The 18730-nt window shown below is 40.6% G+C and overlaps 1 protein-coding gene across 16 annotated transcripts in view; it reads right to left on the bottom strand.

Moving 5' to 3' along the window:
* Nucleotides 1-6169: 6169 nt before the first annotated feature.
* adgrl2a (adhesion G protein-coupled receptor L2a) overlaps nucleotides 6170-18730 on the bottom strand; it is a 93140-nt gene continuing 80579 nt past the window's right edge. For 2 of the 16 annotated variants that reach the window (XM_054603385.1, XM_054603387.1), the window contains 7 exons: nucleotides 16962-17053; nucleotides 14398-14566; nucleotides 14050-14178; nucleotides 13094-13190; nucleotides 11358-11486; nucleotides 10632-10649; nucleotides 6170-8712 (listed from right to left, as the gene is read on the bottom strand). In XM_054603385.1, the coding sequence (XP_054459360.1) occupies nucleotides 7868-8712; nucleotides 10632-10649; nucleotides 11358-11486; nucleotides 13094-13190; nucleotides 14050-14178; nucleotides 14398-14566; nucleotides 16962-17053 (1479 nt within the window). In that variant the 3' untranslated portion in view covers nucleotides 6170-7867. Of the gene's footprint in view, nucleotides 8713-9378; nucleotides 9432-10597; nucleotides 10650-11357; nucleotides 11487-13093; nucleotides 13191-14049; nucleotides 14179-14397; nucleotides 14567-16961; nucleotides 17054-18730 lie in introns of all 16 variants that reach the window. The other 14 variants (XM_054603386.1, XM_054603388.1, XM_054603390.1 and 11 more) reach the window with 12 other exon arrangements.

Genomic DNA, 18730 nt, shown 5'->3' with positions numbered 1-18730 from the left:
TAAGAAATTTACCGTGGATTGATTTCAGGGCTATGCCTCCAACAATGAAACAATGGCACTGCACGGTTGTTCTCTCCTATAGCAACATCCTACCACGTCCAAAAGGTTTTGCAGTCATATTTTCAGGATAATTTAGCATATGATACGCAAACGATGTTTGATTCAGAATCATACTTACCTTACATACCTTGGATTAGAGAAACTTCTATACATGATATGCATGAAGTATTTAATCCTTACTTTAAGCTGCCTCTGTTTCTATATTTTCCAAATTGGTTATTTAAATAAAATTTGCAGACCTTCAATTAAATCTATATTTACAAATAGTCAAGTGACAGAACAATGCTCTGGTACTCTGGTACCAGTAACTCTGGTACTGCAAGCCATGAGTGAAATTAACTGTTGATATGAATCAAAAAAAGTGCAATGATTCCTTGAAATGCATTCTCATTTTAATAAAAATGAAAACAGATTAGATCTCACAACACTTCACTCATGCTATATTGAAAGTGACCTGCAGTTCAGTACACATTAAATTATACAGCATGAAGTATAATCCTCTCTTTGTGTTCTCAGATGGATTTATCCATCCATGTTTCATGCTTTAGGTAGAGGAATAAATGCATTTGAGCATATGAACTAGATGAATATTCATTAATAAAATTAAACCTGAATGCAAATTATTTCATAACCAAGAGGAACAATAGATGAATCCGTACCGATTCTAAACATTATATCTGCCTGTTTTGACAGGTCTTTCAGTTCCTATCCTCTTTTACGTGAAAAGAGAAGTGGAGCAAGCTGTGGATTTTGGTGTCTTAACCAATTATTTGACTAAGACAAACTACTACACAAATAGGACAATGACAACACAAAGGCAATGGAAGCAGTATGACAGAGATCAGAGACCAGAGTTCTTCGAGATGTATGCTCGCTCACAGTTGCATGGACCCTGTGGGACCACTTGGCCAGGATTAGCATGACAAGGTTCCTCCTGCAAAGGCCCTCCTGAATCCTAATGAGAAACAGAGTCCAACAGAGACATTCATAATATATCTTATATCTTGTCTTCATAGTCTCTTTTCACCTTTGCCACCAGCAAGGAAACTCTGGATCAATATTCAGTTGCATTGCACACCTGTACTCAAGGTTACAACTGTTTTCCCTCTACCTATCAATTATAAACAGTACCGGGCCCATCGCCTCAGATATGGATCCCATTTATGTCCCACTGTGAATGCTTGTGGTTCAGAGGCAAGGTGGTTTGATCCTTTGATTTCATGGCCAAAGTCCAATCAATTGATCTTAACGCCTTAATCATTTTAAATAGAAACTAAAATGCATCATGCATAATGTTTTGCATATATATTGCACCAACAATTACAGTTCACACATTCATGCTTCATTAGACATTATAATAGCATGCAGTTAAAATACTTTTGAGCAAATAATGTATGGTTTATTCCTGAAGTAGGTTGTAGGTATTATTAAATCTCTTTTATTTGGCTAATGTATAAGACAAGATGCATTTTAGCGAGCAGAGGAAACATGAAATGTCTCCTTGATGCTTTGAAAAAGAGACCTTCAAAGAATTTCTTTCAATTCTAAAGTAAAACCAAATGGCCGGCAATAGCTGGTAGTCAACCTATATGGTTGCTTCATTCACATAATCCCCATATAATGTGAGTTGTATTTAATACTTGTATGAATATTTTAAACACGTCCGGCTCTTATGAAGGCCGTCAGTGCAGAGAAAGAACAGGCAGAGGCTCAGAATTGATTATTGATCCTTTGATTTTCCAGATAAAGGACGGTCTCTCTTACATTTCATCTACACTGCAACTGGAACAATGTTCCTGCAAGAAAGAATAACAAACTTCTGTTGTGTCTGATGGTTTTGTTCAAATGTAGATATCTGAAATTGCAGGTCCTCTTCAGCTTGAGAGTTAAAGTGCATTTTCTGTTATCTCTGAACTTGCTTTTTTACAATGACAACAGCGCTTTGAATGTAAAGATGGAGAAATATTCACCCCCTAAGAAGCAAATAGTGTAGGTGAGCGGCCATTAAGTTGTTGCTTCCCCTTCTTGCTGAATGATGAATGGAGATGTTGATGCTGTGTGATACGGCAGCATAATGGATTAGTTTGCATGAGGTTCAGCATACAGTAGGTGCCGTGTGAGTTATCTCTATTGTTCTGCAGAAGCTTGTACACGGCAGGAGATCCTGTAGTTATTGCTCAAGGCTTCCCTCCAGCGAGTGCCAATGAGTTTATCAGACCAAAGTTAGATTTACTGATAAGACAGAGTCTCTCACTGCTGCGAAGGAACCGAACACGAAGTAAAGAAGGCATGGTGCCTATTTACCGAGAAACAATGCGATAACTCGTACCATCGCGTAGGGAAACTGTGTTATAGGCTATTTGATGTTTCTGATGCATCATTTTCTGCACATAGTCAGACATATCTGACTAGAATGAAAGGAATCTATGTCTTTATGTGCGTATGTGCATAGACCTTTGTGTGTCTATTCTCGACGACCGCTCATCTGATCGACTTCACACTTCACACTTGGCGAGTTCACACTTAGCGGGTGTATTGCTGAGGACCCAAGGAAGTGCACTATTGAGTGTGAGCTTTTGAAATCTACAGGACATATTTATAAGTAGTGTGTTATGTTCAGATAGATGGACATACAGACAGACTGACATATTCTCAATAGCCTGAAAGGGATAATTAAACACATTCTTTCTGACTAATTATGTGATCTAAAAATAAATGTTAAGTTATGCAGTCCACTACATTTTCTAAATATTTCCTGTTTCATTTTATTGTGAATCACTGTGTGTCTCTATTAGACAAGACGGAAATGTGTTTGTCTTACAGGATGATTGAAATTGTTTATTTTGGTGTTTGGAGGTAACCAGCCCTGAATTTATAGTAGAGGAATCAATGACTTTTTATTATTTTGTATGTGTGCTACAGTAGCTCGGGGTTTGAATGTTCATTGAGAATTGCAAAGAAAGGGCCGGCACTAAGGGCAAGGTAAGACACGGTGGCTCAAGGATGAATGGATAACTGTTTTGCAGGACTAAGCCTGAAAGTCTGGAGCAACAATTTAAACTAGTTGTAAATGGATGAACAAATTATGCATCAAACTGTATTTATTAAATTTAACTTTTTAAAAAGTTTAAATGCAATAAATAAACTTTATACATCATGTACATTGCCATAAACTGTACCTCGCTCGGTGCTGCTCATGACCTTGTTCTTGTTGTAATTTGAACACCCTGAAGAAGGCAACAGAAAGATGAAATTTAATACTCACAGTCCTCCAAAATACGTTGTTATATTCCTTTGAGTAGTCTAGACTTATATGGTTGATTTATATACTGACACTTCAAAAGTCTACATGCATAACAGGCAAGAGTCTATCCATTAATCGCAATGGAAACACCCTCGTGTTTTTGTTGGGATATTTCTTATTGTGATTACAAGGGCTTCTGCAGGTCTCACCTTCAAACCCAGTCAGAAGAATTAGCTGTTCCCCCTTGAGGTAAATTGGAACTCTGTATACTGGCTGAGAATGGTTTATTTCATCTTTTTTTCTGAGCCAATCGCTCTCATCCCTTTTTCATTTGAAATCCTGCATCTGGTAATTTCATAATTATGGTAGGGAATTATAACGGAGGCAGCTGGAGCTGCAGGTTAATTGGATTTTTCACCTCGACGAGACCAGATCTAAGTCGCCCATGGGCCGCAAATCTGCACATTTGAAGTTGGGGACAGGACAAAAGAGGCTGGGGGAAGAAAAGAGTGAGCCGTTGAAGGGTCCCCTTTGACTTCAAGAGTTTGGAAAGTTACTTTTGCGCTGCCAGTTGCTGTTTGTGGCTTGAGAGGTTTTCCTTTGCTTGTACACAATCGCTTTCATCCACGTTGATGGCATCTATAATTGGCACTGTTTTCCATTCACAGGAGTTACTGCGGAAGTTGCTTTTGCAGCCGCTATTGATAACCTCACAGAAATCCCCAAGGGTTTGAAATTGAACTTCTTACACTTGACTTTCAACAAATACATGAATGTAGACATGCAAATATGTCCAACAACCTCTACAATCTTTAATGAATTATTGCACTATTTGGATTCTGTTTAATAAACATTTATGTTTTCGTTTTTAATGTGTGGATGTAGACTCAAAAAGTCATGCGGTGGTGATGGTGTGCCCATAATTATGATTTAATTAGAGTTGATGAAGCTTGTCATAGTTGATCTTGATGATTAGTTAATTAAATGTTTATTAAATCTGTGTGACTGAAATACAAAGTGCTTTTAGATAAAGTCTCGTTGTTATCTGTCTCCTACAGAGGACGCAGACACATGAGGGACCTTCAGTGCATTCTGGGATTGATCTAAAATATGCTCAAACACGTATAAAATCTTTCATCAACAGGAAAATCTCTTTCATGCAATTGCATCATATCCTACTGAAATTCCTTGGATCCTTAAAATTACTCCTGACTCGACATTCACAAATATCCATGTTTGTTCACATATTAGTCTCATTCCTCTGTTTAGTCAACAACACATCCGTCTTTGGCAGTTTCACCACGATTCTGCTGACAGTATTCTTTACCTCGGTTTCCAGGGGCCGGCTCGCTCCTCTGAGGGAGCAGCCGAGCTCTCAGCCCCTCGGCTCCTGGCCTACTTCTGAATCAATGTTTGACAAAGGGCGAGTCTCTCCCCGAGCAATAGACGGGGAATTAGAGAGGCTGTTGCCTGGTGAGAAGGCCTCACGCAAAGCTAGAGGGTGCCGAGTCCACATTCCCTGTCACAGACAAATAGCCAATCCGAGCTCATATTTCCCAGCCCTTAATAAGGAAAATAAACCTGCTTACCAGCCACGTTTATCCTCGTCTAAGGTCACAGTGTTAGGATAAACAAACTGTGGTTAGAGACAGGGGTGAGGAAAGGGCTGGCAATTATTTGTTTGTCTATATTTCAGGAGAGTGACTACCTACTCGGGGTGTAGAAATGTTAGATTCTGCTGGTGATGTGGACTTCATAATATAATTAATTTATATATATATTTTTTTCTATTTCAGGTTAACAGAAAATGAAGGTGAGAAGGGACAATTGTAATTTGTGCTCTAAGCAACAATGGACAAAGATAATGATAATACAGCTTTTCGCCAATGACACATTTCCTTTAGTGTTTACTGCAGTAAAGGTTTTGAAGTTCAACTCATCATACTGCAAACACAAAAACAGGTTTGTCTATGTCCTCTCAGCGCACGTTAACTTAGATGTTAAATGTTAAATGTTGTGTCTCTTTATAATTTTCTTTAGTTCTGATTTACAAAACAACTTGTTACTAACTATTTTTTATCATTTGTAATTATAAAAAGAGGATTCTTTTAGAAAACGAATTGCATATACAAACTTTTGTGCTCTCACACAGATAGAATGGTGCTTCACGTTTAACTATTCAGAATGGAAATCAATATGATTTTTCCCCCCATTATTATGCACGTCATTATGTCTGCCATTTCAACAGTCAACAACCACCTCAACACCTGATTCCTAACTGACATTCAAAGGGTCTGTACAAGAGATCACAAAAAAAGAAGATAATTCTTCTCTGACAATTTGTAGCCTCAGATAATTGCACATAATGTCACGTAATTGTGGAAAAAGTCAAAACAACACGCAGCCCACACAGCATTATGTGCAACGGCTCTGACATAAAGTGCAGTTTTGATAAGTTCTGAGTCATTTCCTTCAATGCCAAATGGTAAACAGTGCAATTTCCAGCTACCCTGCTGAGAGCTGTCACTCCGCCTCAACTGGTGTTATATTAAAATGCTTCGTAAATTAGCATTACCTGAGGCATAAACCGTACAGGAAGTGACTGTGGGCTTCAGCAGCAGACATTAATTAGAGCAAATACGTGTCATACTCGGACATATTATGTGTAATATATTTATACAGCCGCAGCCAAGTGTAACACTGACCCCTTGTTAGGTCCATGGACACATTTCCACTCCCACAAAGGCATTAAAGCCAACGTCTTACAAGATTTCTGTAGCGCCGGGCTTTTTAATGGTGCCAGGACTAGTGCTCATTCAATAATATACTAAGTGGACAATGCTGTGAACCAGTGTCATTTCCCAACCTTTATTAGTGTTACAACCACACAGAGGAACATTTACAATGCAATTTTCCTACCTGAGTATCTCATCTTTGAATCACATGGAAAGATTTGGCTTCTCTAACACATACGGTGAAATGAGCTCTCTCTACTCTGCAGCGCTTTGAGAAAAAGCAGAACAAAAAAATCAAATAAATGTTTACCTTTCAAGGTGCTCTGGACTTACTTATAACCTGAGTCAAAAGCAGATTTTGTCCATGGCAAAATAATAAAAACCTGTTTTTTCATATAGTACCAAAAACACAAAGCATTAAAAAGCAACTGGCAATTGACAAAAAATCTCACATTTATTTTATTTGTTATACAAGTGTTGAACTTTACATCAGTCTTAAGTGATGAGCCCCTTGGTAACATGTTTACATAAAAAACATGAGCTACAGTACAGCATGTATACCAGTGCTGGAAAATATTCACACATTTCCCATTTTTTTTTTGGAAAGATTTTAATAAATAAAATGTCCAAACCCAGGCGGAAGAACTACATTTATGAAATAAACTTTATTGTCAAAAGTCCTTGCCCATCACTCTGCCATGACTGTTAAAAATATCTATTTCATTCAGAATTACACAAAAAAAATGTGCAATGCATAAAATCACTTTTACTGGGATTTTGCATTCCCATTCTACTGAAGTTAATGCCACTTTGGCAAAATCATGTAGCCATATTTCAATGGGCGATCAATGGAACTCAGAAAGCTAAAAACACTGTTCACAAGTGGAAAAAAGTGATAATGCATCTTTGTAATTTGTTGAATCCTCCTTTCTTTTACGTTCAAACATACTACCATGAATGAAGTGTTGGAACCATAAACACACTGTATAACATATGTGCAACTTCTACACAATAGTTTCTCAAACGTTAAATTTTGCAATTAAAAGGTTTATTCATATTAACGTTTTCCAATGATTTATTATTTTACACTAGCAATACAACAAAATATATATTTTAGCCATTTTCCTTGACAACAGTTCAATGTACAGTTGAGAAAATATAAGGCCAGGGGCTTGATTGCTAGTGGTTATACAATCCAAACTTCAAGGTGGCGGAGAGCGACGCTGGGCAACCAGGACCTTATATTCCTTTTCTGACAGTCTGATCGGGAACATTTTACAAACAGAGTCCACAGTCCACATCCTGGTCCAGGGGTGTTGTTTTGTTTACAATAATAATAAAAAAAACAGGCTTCACAAGGATGTTGGGAAGTGTATGTACAACCTTTTAACCGGGAAATTGCTGATATGATGGAGCCAGTAATGTTTTTTTTTTTTTTGTCTTTTTATTTTTATTTTCGTACCTTAAATTTTTCTCAATTATTCAACAGCAGCAGCACATTTAAATACATAGTTGGCTTGTCTCTTAAAATTGAAATTTGACTCTGCATTTTATGTACAGTCTCATTAAAACCTTGCACTGCCATCGCTGTGCATCAAGTCTGTTTGTTCGCAGGGAAGGTAGGAAGAGTGGCATGTCTGGAGGGAAAGGAGATTACAATGCAGCTGGAGGAGGAGGGTTTGTAAATGGCTAGTGTGTATGACGGGGCTTCTCAGCTCTCTTCAAAAATAAAACAATCACTTCCCTTCCCTTCACTGGTGTGTCCTCCAAGAGGTCGGGGTTGTAAAAGGGCAGGAAGAGGTTTGGGGATGATTTAAATAGCCTACATTTAAAGGCTTGTCACTAACTGCATCTGTCCTTCCCGTACATCGCCTTCAGGGATGCAGCCATCTTTAGTGATAGGAATAATGTAACCATCACTGCCCCCTCGCCCTATCTGGTAATAGGCCTGGAGCTGGTGGCCAGCCCCTAAGTTAGGCATGCTCTTGTAGTAAACGTCCTCATTCTCACTCCCCTTGCAGGGGGACAGGTCCTCCACCACGTCGGGGCTGCTCTCGGGCAATGGAGAGTCCCTCAGATTAGGCATACTAGTGTACAAGGAGTCTCTGTTTGGGGACTGCAGACTATCGTCGGGGTTGGTGGGTGTCAGCTCGCTGACAAAGGTTTCAACTCCCCCATCGGTCCTCACCTTCTTCTGGGGTGTGTACAGAAGCGAGTGAGTCCGCTGGGGGATGAGCGGCGCCTCCAACTCCTGCTGATGGTGCAGCTCAAGACCCACCGTGTCGCCCACAAGCACCAAAGACGAAGCGTCGGCTACGATCGCGTCGTCTTCGCTGCTGCTGCCCACCATCGTCACCTTGGGCGGAGCCCGCTCCGTGTGGTGGTGATGGTGGTACTTCGGGGGCTGCTGGTGGTGGGGTGGATGATGTAAACTGTGGTGCTGCTGCTGTTGCTGATGGTGGCTTTTGTTACAGGCACGCAGGTTGTTGTGTACTAGCTCAGAGATGATCATTTTCTCGAAGGCAGCATCGTCCAGACTGAGGCCGCAGTCCACTACCTGCACGCTGTCGCCAAAATCCCCATTGCGGAGTGAGTAGCTATTGTTAAAGTTACCATTTAGCGGTAGAGTATCCATTGCACTTGTATCCCTCACCACATGGTTCAGTGAGTGCCCTGGAAAGAGGGGGACATGTAAGGGGACGTTACGTTAGTCAGCAGCAATAACCATGATATCAAAGAGCAAAAGTGAGTTTAATGCTGTTTAGGATGCAGTTTCACATCGAAACTCAAGTCAAATTAAGCCATGCTATAAATCTGTTAGTTAGGCACAATTCCTAATATATATGTATATATATTTATATTTATATATACATATATATTTATATACATTTATGTGCATGCATTATTTCCAATGAGAAATCATTTTACTTTCTCACATATACATTTTGACTGTCCCTTTTAAAAATTGCTTCATAATAAGCAGAGCATTGTGAGTTTTAATCTGCCACAAAAGTGACAAAGCAACAAAAAAGATCCCAAACAACATTAAGACACAAACTTGAACAGTAATCACCATCACAACACACCGGGCAAACGAAGATGTCCACAAGTATGAAGCCACAAACGGGCAAGCTACAACACTTACAGGTTGTCTAGCAACTAATAGGTTGGATGTGCCGAGGGGGGGGAAAAAAAAAGACAGAGATGGGAAAAGATGACATAGACCGAGCGGGGAAGTAGTCATGTATCAACATGGGACAGCCATCTTTGTTCTCACTACAAGGGGAGCCCACAAGCAGCACTCCACCATCACCACACACAGCAGGTGAAAAGACTCACTTTAGACAACTCACATCATGTCTGTCTGCTCAGGCTTACTGGTCTAAGAGCAGCTGATGTACAAAAGAAAGTAAAATGATTTATTGTAACATGAAGAAGAATCACTCAAAAACACAACAAAACGTAAAGTAAAAGTCTTAACTGCAAATTAGCAAGAGCAAGGGTTCAGCAAATGAAACAAACAAGCATTAAATAGCTTTTACTTTGTGAATTAGCCAACAGCTACTTTTTTGTGGATGAAGATTTATTTTTAAACACTTTTTTGTGCTTGTGTTGGTACACTTTCTGTCTATTAGTTGGCAGCTTGTGTACCCAAAGCTCGCAAAGGTCAGAGCTTGCCAGCAGCCCAGCACTTGGCATCCGTCACAGTGACAGTTCCCAGTGAGACCCTGGTCACTAGCAGAACAGCTCAAGAATAACACAGCCACTGCAGAGGTCATGTTAGGAATTTCTCAAAGCATGGAGGTCATGGAAAACAGCAAGAGGAGAAAGGAGATAAAGGAAAACTGTGCTCTGCTATGGCTTACATGCCTCCTTGAAGAACACAGATGTAAAACATTAAGATGAAGACTAATAGGAGATTTCACAGCAAGGTTTGTCTTTGTCTAAAATAAGGGGGGAGTAATTGTGATTGTAGGAGGCATGTTCAAAGTGCAGCTTTCACAGAGCCTATTGGAAATTACGGGAAATGACAAGAACGATGTGGAAGAAAAGGAGAAAGGGGAAAATTAAACAGCTGCTGCCATGACATCCATGTGTTTGTGCCTTCCAGGAGGCAATTTAGTGTCCAGACAGGTGCTGCCTGGATAGGTGTGAGGGGAATACTCCTGGACACTGAGACTAGTGAATGCCACAGGAGGACAGACATTTTGGGAGAAAAGAAAAGAAAGAAAAGAAGAAAAGAAAATGAAACCTGTATAATAAATGCTTCTTTCTGCCAGAGAAAAGCGACACATTTTTTTGGTCGGATAAAATCCCAAATTAAGCAGAAGAGAGAGAAGCAGAGTAGTGGGCATTTGCGATAAAGCTGTCAGATCTGGAAGATTTCTTCAAATAACAAGATAAATCTTTTATTTCTCTTTCAGATTAGAGTAGAATTTTGGTGGATAATTTTGTGAACCACTTGCTCACTGAGTGTGTGTTAATGGCCTAAAGTAAACCAAGTGATTGTGCCAGGGTTTTGGTTGTTTTTTAAATAAGCATGCTGAAAAAAATTTACATTTGATAGGCAAAGTTAAGTTTTACTCCCATACTTGTCTCTCTGAAGGTCACTAGAGGGAAGCACAGGGGAAAAGCACAAAACATGACAAAAGATGCCATTTTAGTTTCAAAACAGAATAGCACAGAAAATCGCTTTAACAGTGATACGCTAAAATGCCATGTGCAATTGAGATATAGTGACTTAACTTTTTTTTTTGAGAATATCAGATATTACCAAATATATCTATACACAGAAAATGTAATGCCAAAGTTGCATTAAGTAGATCTGCATTTAAGCAGCATAGATTCTGATTGCACTGGAACACGCTTTAACGGGAAAGCTCCCTCTAAAAACACACACAAAATAACAAAGCACCCGACAAATTCAGGAGCATAAATCTTAATAATCATGCAGTTTAAACTACAGCTTTAGGTCAACACCACTGTTTACATTATCTCAAGGCAGAACATGTAATATCTCTTCCCCATCTTAATCATTATGTCCCGCTCAGAGTTTGGATAAGAGAAATACGAGAACACAGAGGGTGGGTCTAGACAAGCCACAATAATCTCTGTTCTACATGAAAACATGTGCGCACAGTATGTACTGTATCGAGTGTTTGGGAGACAATGATTCAGACGGAAAGGCGATACTGCAGAACATCCTGCTTTTTCATTTGGCCTCTGTATACTCAACTAAAGAGACAAAGAGGGAGATAAAGAAGGGTGGCAAAGAGAAGAAAAGCCTGAATGCAGGTGAAAGTATTAAGTAAGCACACCTGGCGAGTTAAACACTGGAGCCGTGGGGGTGTTACACACGACTGTCTCAGCCAGTAAGGTGTTATAAGGGTTGTTAGTGCCTTGTGGTCGAAGAAGAGGATTTGTTAGTAGATAATTCCCGGTCATTCCTGGAGTGGCAAGACAGAAGAGGAGTTAAGTGTGGCGCAGTCAGTCGACAGTGATTGAAAGTTTCATGGAGAGGAAAAAAATGAAATTTTCAGTAGGTTTGTTTTTGGAGGCGTGTAGTGTCACACAGGGTGTCCGGCAAAATCGGAAACTAGGGTGTTTGTTTTGAAGTTGGGAACGCAGATTTAAGTTTGAGAAGCAAAAAACTAGCTACTTATGCACATTTTGACATTTAGCAACCATTAGGTATATATTTCTTTCAACGTTTCACGTTAATGTATTATGTGCTTTGCAGGTCGTTTCTTACCCATTAATTTAAAAAAACATTTCAATCCATTGTGCTCATTACTGTATTTTCACAAGGCCTATTTACTTAATATTTATAGCACAAACCATGGGCAAGGCTTTGACTGTTTGAACCAGGTCCAAATATAAAATACCCCCTACGTTTTTATTTTTATTGCAAAAACTTTATTGAGGTAAACATTTGGCCATATCCTTACAGACCTCGTGTTACTTTCAGGTTTTTTCACCCCCTGTGTTTTAAGGATCTGAGGTATTTCCACTGCCATTTATCACCTGTGTTAAATGCCATCTGTCATGTTGGGAAGTCTCCAGGGATGTTTTTAATGACAGGGAAGTGCTTCCAGGAGATAAAGCCCTCCTTTAGTGCACTGACACTCCAGGCTAACTAGGCTACTACACCCCGGAGTGATCAATATCCAACCTTTACATTAACATATCCAGGAAACTGTACTGTAGGGGATTAAAAGAACAGCCCTACTTTTAAATGGTTACAGTTAAAGTCACAACCTGCTTTAAAGTCCTGGTTGTAATGTTTTCCTCGTGTGAAGTGGTAGCAAAAAAAGAAAGGGAAGGCAGAGAGCGGCAGAGACAGGAGTCGGTGGAGGAGGGAGGAGGGAGGAGGGAGGGGAGTTAAACCACCGCGGTGTAAACCCTCTCTTCCCTTGCATGCTTGGAAAGCCATTTCAGAGGCAGCAGAAAGCCTAACATCACACTAAGCACTCCAGGTCAGTCAGAGTTGAACATCATCTTCTCATCATCATGTTTGTGCTCAAGCTAAATAATAAATGGCAGTTTTTTTTACCCTCCCTGCCTCATAAATCCCCCTGTAAAGTAACAGAGGTCACCTTACATGCCAGGCAACAAATGGCCTCTCTCTGCGTGTTAAGATTTTCCTGAAATCATTTTTTTTTTTTTTCTTGCCTTTTTAGTTTTGTCTACGTTTCCCCTGAGTTTGGTTATGAACTTAAGACAGCAAGCACTTAAAAAACAAACAAAAAAAACAAAACGCTCCTCTAGTCTTGCCCCAATTTGAGACTGACGTTAGCAGCCAGAATGAAAGAGCGCAGAGTATTTGAGGACGGGTTTCTGTAATCCTTTGTTGGCAGAACAGGGAGACTATACTAAAGGTCTACACCTTTTTTAAAATTTTTTTACCTTACTGCTCTGTCTTTTAAAACTGACGGCGTTTATTACGATCTTTACTGCGGTATGATATCATTGGAACTTGCAGGAGGTATTTTTAGCCGGATGATGAAATGTGTGCATAGGTGTGCATGTGGAGAGACATGAGGTGTGAACTGACCTTGGTTAAGGGTGGAGGTGCTGTTGATGTCACCTGAGATAAAGGAGGACTCGGATTGCTTTCTTACGGTGTCATTCCACATTCTCCTGATACGACTCTGTCAGGTCAACAAGGGACAGCCATTAGGACTCTAAACAAGCCCGCTCACTTCTCAGGTCAACTGTCATTGATTTTCTTTGTACATACTACTGACTTTTCCACTCCTCACATGCATACTAGTATGCAGTGAGGCAAGGGCACCACTAATGCTCACATTCTCTGTACGTCTTTCAAAACTAATAACTGTGACTGAACTTATGAGCAATTTCAGCTCCAGCCACAAGTACCTTGAATAAGGCGGGTAAAGTATAAAAGGGATGTTTCTTTATAAGCGCAATACATCTGGAGGTATTGTCTAAAAAGGACTTTTAGCCTTTAATAAGAAAGGGATAAAGGAAATATCTTTGTTTCTTTTTTTTGTTGTTGCTATTTCGGCTCTCCTTGCAGTAAAATGTGCCTGCAATGCTCTTTAAACAGTGCAGTACTATTTCCCATGCACATGACGTTAGTGAGAAAAAAGATAAAAGCAAGTGCTAAAGGGGGCAGAACAGAAGAAAGGTACTCATGCAGTACAGCAGATGCTGCTTGTAAAATGTGGCATTGTGTTTGTGTCACTTTATCTACCTCTGAAGCTAAAATGCACAATGTGCATTTTTTTGGGTGATGCTAATGATCACAGTACATTCACATAAGCAATATTTTTTAACCTTTTGGGATCATAACTGTAAATGAGCTGTATGGTGAGAGTGTGTGTGTGTGTGTGTGTGTGTGTGTGTGTGTGTGTGTGTGTGTGTGTGTGTGTGTGTGTGTGTGTGTGTGTGTGTGTGTGTGTGTGTGTGTGTGTGTGCAGGAAACACTGTGCTGGTCTATGTTCTGACACTCGGCGAGTCTCGGACTGTATGGAGCTGCTGGTCTACCTGTGTACCAGACGAGTAGCGAGCGCTGGTCCGTGTGGTGGAAGTCTTTGCAGAACCGTGTGAGCTCTCGGTTGGCAGCCCTCCGCAGCAGTACGTGTGGCGGAAGCACTTGCTGTACTCTTTGCGGACCTGCGTGAACAAACAGTTCAAACTTTACCAACAGTACGTTGTTGACTTTACATATGACTTAGCCAAGATCTTGAAGCAAGCAGTGTTTGTTCTTTATATCAGCATGTGGTGTTCTGTGTATTCGGCATTCTGGTGCAAAGGTCTGTTCAAATTCAGGAACGTTTCACCTTGAAAGATGAATCACTCGTCTTTGAGCACTGCGGATGACGAGAAACTTACTTTTTTTTGGAGAAGACAGTGGAAGATGAAGATGAACATTCCCTGGAAGGAGTTGAATATGGTGAAAAGGTATGCCATGACAATCGAGGACTCATTGATGAAGAAGAGACCGAAGGACCAGGTGAGACCCAGCAGACACAGCAAAGCGAAGGCACCCATGGCCCAGGATCTGAAGGACAGCAAAAAAAACAAAAAACAAAAAACAAAAGGAGAGGACGAATCCAGCATGAGAGGCATTTAGTGATCAGACAGGATGATGAGTGGGATTTGCAATAACCATAACTAGGAAAAACTAGGAAAAAAAGCTGTAAACCAGGTGGGAGGAAAACAATAAAATGACAAACGACACCTATGCCATCCTCAAAAACCCTTTCCCTTCCGTCCACACACACTCTCAGCCTAAACTCGAAATGCAGTCCCTGCCTTCAAACAGACAAGAAGGAAGCAAAACCTTGATCTGGTTTTCTGTAAATAACTTATGTGTTAGGACATACAGACCAGCATAATCAGAAAGCACAGCGTGTTTAAAAATAAGCAGAAACAAATCATTTGATGGCATCATATACTAAATATTTATTTAGTGAGTGTGTTATCAGAGCTGGAGAAGTAGGCAGATGTGGAAAGAGTTCAAGGAAAATAGGAGATTCCCCGCCTCGTGTGTGAAGGTCCTGTGGAGCCTTCAGACACCAGCAGCGGTCACAGGTCAGCGCTCAAACACACAACAACAACAACACTGGATTTCAAGATGATGGACACGGTGAAAGTGAACAGTCACAAGGACAGTGGATGAATACGCTTTGAGGCTGGAGTTTGGGAGAGGATGAACCGGCGGATACATGAAAAAGAAAGACAGAAAAGGAAGGACAGAATAAACGAGGAGAGAGGTTCAACTACAAGCTGAAGAGGAGACTTCTGGGCAACGTGTCCTTACTTGATAAACCGTTTATTATCTTCATAGCTAGAGAGCATGATAAGCAGGAAGAGAGAAACACAATTAGATCAGAGCGCATCACAGTGTGCGTTAGTCGGCATTTGAGTACGATATCTTCAACTTTGATCCAAGAGATATCACGGGAGGCAAAGAGGCCGACAGAGTTGTATTTCTTGCTGTTGATGATTCAATTACAAAAGTCAGAGCCCATTGTCTGCGGTTGAATTTGCATTGATGCTATTGGATGCGTGGGTGGTGACGTGTGGGTGAAATAAATTATCTGAGGTATATAGTAGAAGCTTACCCAGGCAAATCTGTATTATAGTAGCCGTCACAAACGCGATAATTACTGGTGAGGATCGCAGGACAGAGAGAGGAGGAGAGCGACAGGAGAAGAGAAAGGACAGGGTGTGCGTTAACTTTGCCTTCACATGCAACATGCAATGACACTGGTGCTAAACTGACTTTCAGACAAAACGAAAAAAACAAAAGAAAAAAACCCACAAGGACCAGCTATTAATACACTATGTCGTTCTGCAGTATAAACATAAGAGGAATCATTTCATCCAAGTACAAATGCACACCATGTTGAGAGCCACCACGTTTAGTAAATGTGTTCTGTTGTGGTTTCCTTGATAAGGGAGTAGTCTCTCTCAAACAAACCCAGAAGTCTAAAAACAAAGTTTTCTGTTTCTCCCAGATTGCATTTTTACCACAGTGCTGTAATGTTGCACACATTCATTAAGGAAAAAAAATAAAATAACAAACACTGGATGAAAATAGCAACACCGCTGCTCCTATACAGAGTGGTTGAAGTTGAAGTATGAAATACATTTTCTGCAGACTGACATGGGGCTGTGCTATGGTGAGCAACAAAACCATATAACCCCAAATGGAAGAGGCCCTGAATTTCAGCCTGCAATAAAGAGCAATAAATATTGTTTTCACTGAAGTGCAAAAAAAAAACAAAAAAAAAAAAAAAAAACAGTCCGTGCTTCAGAAAAACTTCCAAAAGCAGAAAACGTCATAATTGCTGAGGCGAGTCAGAAGGCCGTAGCTCGAAGGGGATGGTGAGGTGGTGGTCGGGTGGTGGCGGTTGTGTAGGGAAGGAAATATTTCTGACGCTGAGATCTATAAAAAAAGGTCTGACATGTTCCAGAGGCAAACACGCATGGCAGCTGTTCCACTGCACCCCACCCTAGCAGAACTAACAGCGCATAGTTAAGTTGCAGCCGTAAAGTGATGAGTGTGTGTGTGTCATGGCTAGATGACAAAGTATGTGTAGTCATCATGACAGCTATGGCATGCCAAAAGTATCATTACCAAACTTTGCAAATTTCAAATCTTTGGATTAAAAAAAAAAAACCATTCCTCTGTTGGATTCTTCTGATCTGGATTATTTCGGACTGAAAAAAAAAAAAATGATTGTATTCTAATGCCACCTGCTAGTACAGCACCGGAATTTGGTTTGGAGGTGGGGAAGGTAAAGCCATTTAAAATGAAACACTAAAAAATTATTATCTCAAGAGTAAAAGAGCCTTAGTTTTCCTGTGGCTGGTGGCAGAATGGCACCAGTGTTAAATAGCTGATAAGCAGGAGAATGAGGAGCTTCAGCATACGACCCTTTACTTACTTTATATTCTCCAGTCGGCTGGAGTCTGGTTTCAGGGTGGTAGAGTGCTTCACCATTTTGTACATAGTGATGACCAGGAAGATGAGATTGAGCTGTCAAAACAGAGTAATGGCAGTGTTAATACATGGAGATGTATGACGCAAGATATAGCAGGCACAGAGAAAAAAAACTGTTAATTTGTCTGTAAGTATTAAAAGAGGAGAGCCTTCAAATCTCTGCATGTCCACAGACTAATCCAATAAACATCTATCGTTCCAGCCAGGCTCAGACGGGGCCGACTGGCGCCAAATTTAGTGTCATTCTATATCAATAAGAGCATGGAAATGCATTAAAATCTATCACAGCAAAAAAAAAAAAAGAGAAAGAAAGAAACAGCCACACAGCAGCAGTCTGGCAAAGTCTGAAGGGAATGAAATGAAGCAGGAGAAATAAGAGACCCTCTTGTTGTACAAAACAACTGCATATCATTTTATGCACATAGTGAAATATTATAAGGTGTAACCAGCTGCAAAAGGCTTGAGGGAACATGGTACATTTTGTTCAATTTTTGTGTGTGGACAGATGAAAAGAGAGAGAGAGAGAGAGAGAGAGAGAGAGAGAGAGAGGGAGATGGAGCTTGCTTGTTTTAATGTATTACATCTTAAGGGAGTCAGTGGCACATATCAGGTTGAGACAAGGATACCATGTGCTGTGTTTCAGAGCGCATTTATTCGCTACCTTAAAAATCAATACCGGGATATAGAGACACAAAGGCTGGATGGGCCAGCAAGGAGCCGCTCCAAATAATTTACTTCAAAAACATTTATTTTGGGGGCGAAGTAGTCCCTGACACAGCACGTACATGCACTCACAGCAGAGGAACCAGACCCTGTTTTGTACCGCAAGCCATGCATGTATAAATAATGCCAAGGAATATCCAAGAAATCCAAGTGTGTATCGCTAATAGTGCGTATCAAAGACTCAGAAACACGGAAAAAATACAGCAGCTACAATACCAGTGGCACGCAAATACATTTGCAAATACCAAAGCTTTTTTTTTTTTTTTTTTTTTTTTCAGGTGAGCCTTATAAACAGTGGATTTCAGCGGTATCTTGTTGTCTTTAGAACAGCAAAACGTTGGCAGGAGAAAAAAAGCAGATGCTTTGCCAGTATGAGAGCATGAAATAAATGAATGACCTTTGTGTGCTGGACTCAGACCATTCACTCTTGAACATAAATTGTCCGTGTTCTGGTGCACGCTGCTATCAAAAGACTGCCTGTGATCAATAGATCACCTCTCCACATGCAATCAACTCACAGAGCTGCTCACAATAACCCAGGCAGTAAAAGGAGAAGGACGAAGGGGGAGAGGGGGGGAGAGGAAAAAAGAATGGAAAAAAAAAAAATCCTGAATTGTGAACCTTTCTTTTATATCACAGACGGCACTGAAACTATGTTTTGTTTCGAAGCTATCAGCCATTATTTCTATCAGATGCCTGCATGAGTCAGACAGTGGGGGAGGGGAGGACGGACGGGAGGGCGAGGACTTTTGAAAAAGCCTTTCACACAGCCTGGAGTGGTGACATGGATCCAATGAGACAGAGGAGAGGGCGACAGTACTTTAAAGTAACCCAGCAGCACGGCACATGTTCCCTCCCCCACCGACATGCTCTCGCAGCCCTTCCTCGGGGAACCCCCTGCTAGAGCTAAGTTGCCTTGCTTCTATCCTTCACTCTGTCTCTGAATCATCACTGCAAGCCATGCAGAAGCACCTTGCCACACTGGGACCG

The sequence above is a fragment of the Anoplopoma fimbria genome, chromosome 8 (assembly GCF_027596085.1).
Source record: "Anoplopoma fimbria isolate UVic2021 breed Golden Eagle Sablefish chromosome 8, Afim_UVic_2022, whole genome shotgun sequence".
In the NCBI taxonomy this organism is placed as follows: domain Eukaryota; kingdom Metazoa; phylum Chordata; class Actinopteri; order Perciformes; family Anoplopomatidae; genus Anoplopoma; species Anoplopoma fimbria.
The sequence above is the reverse complement of the archived record's forward strand: the minus strand, read 5'-3'. Positions and strand labels throughout refer to the sequence as shown.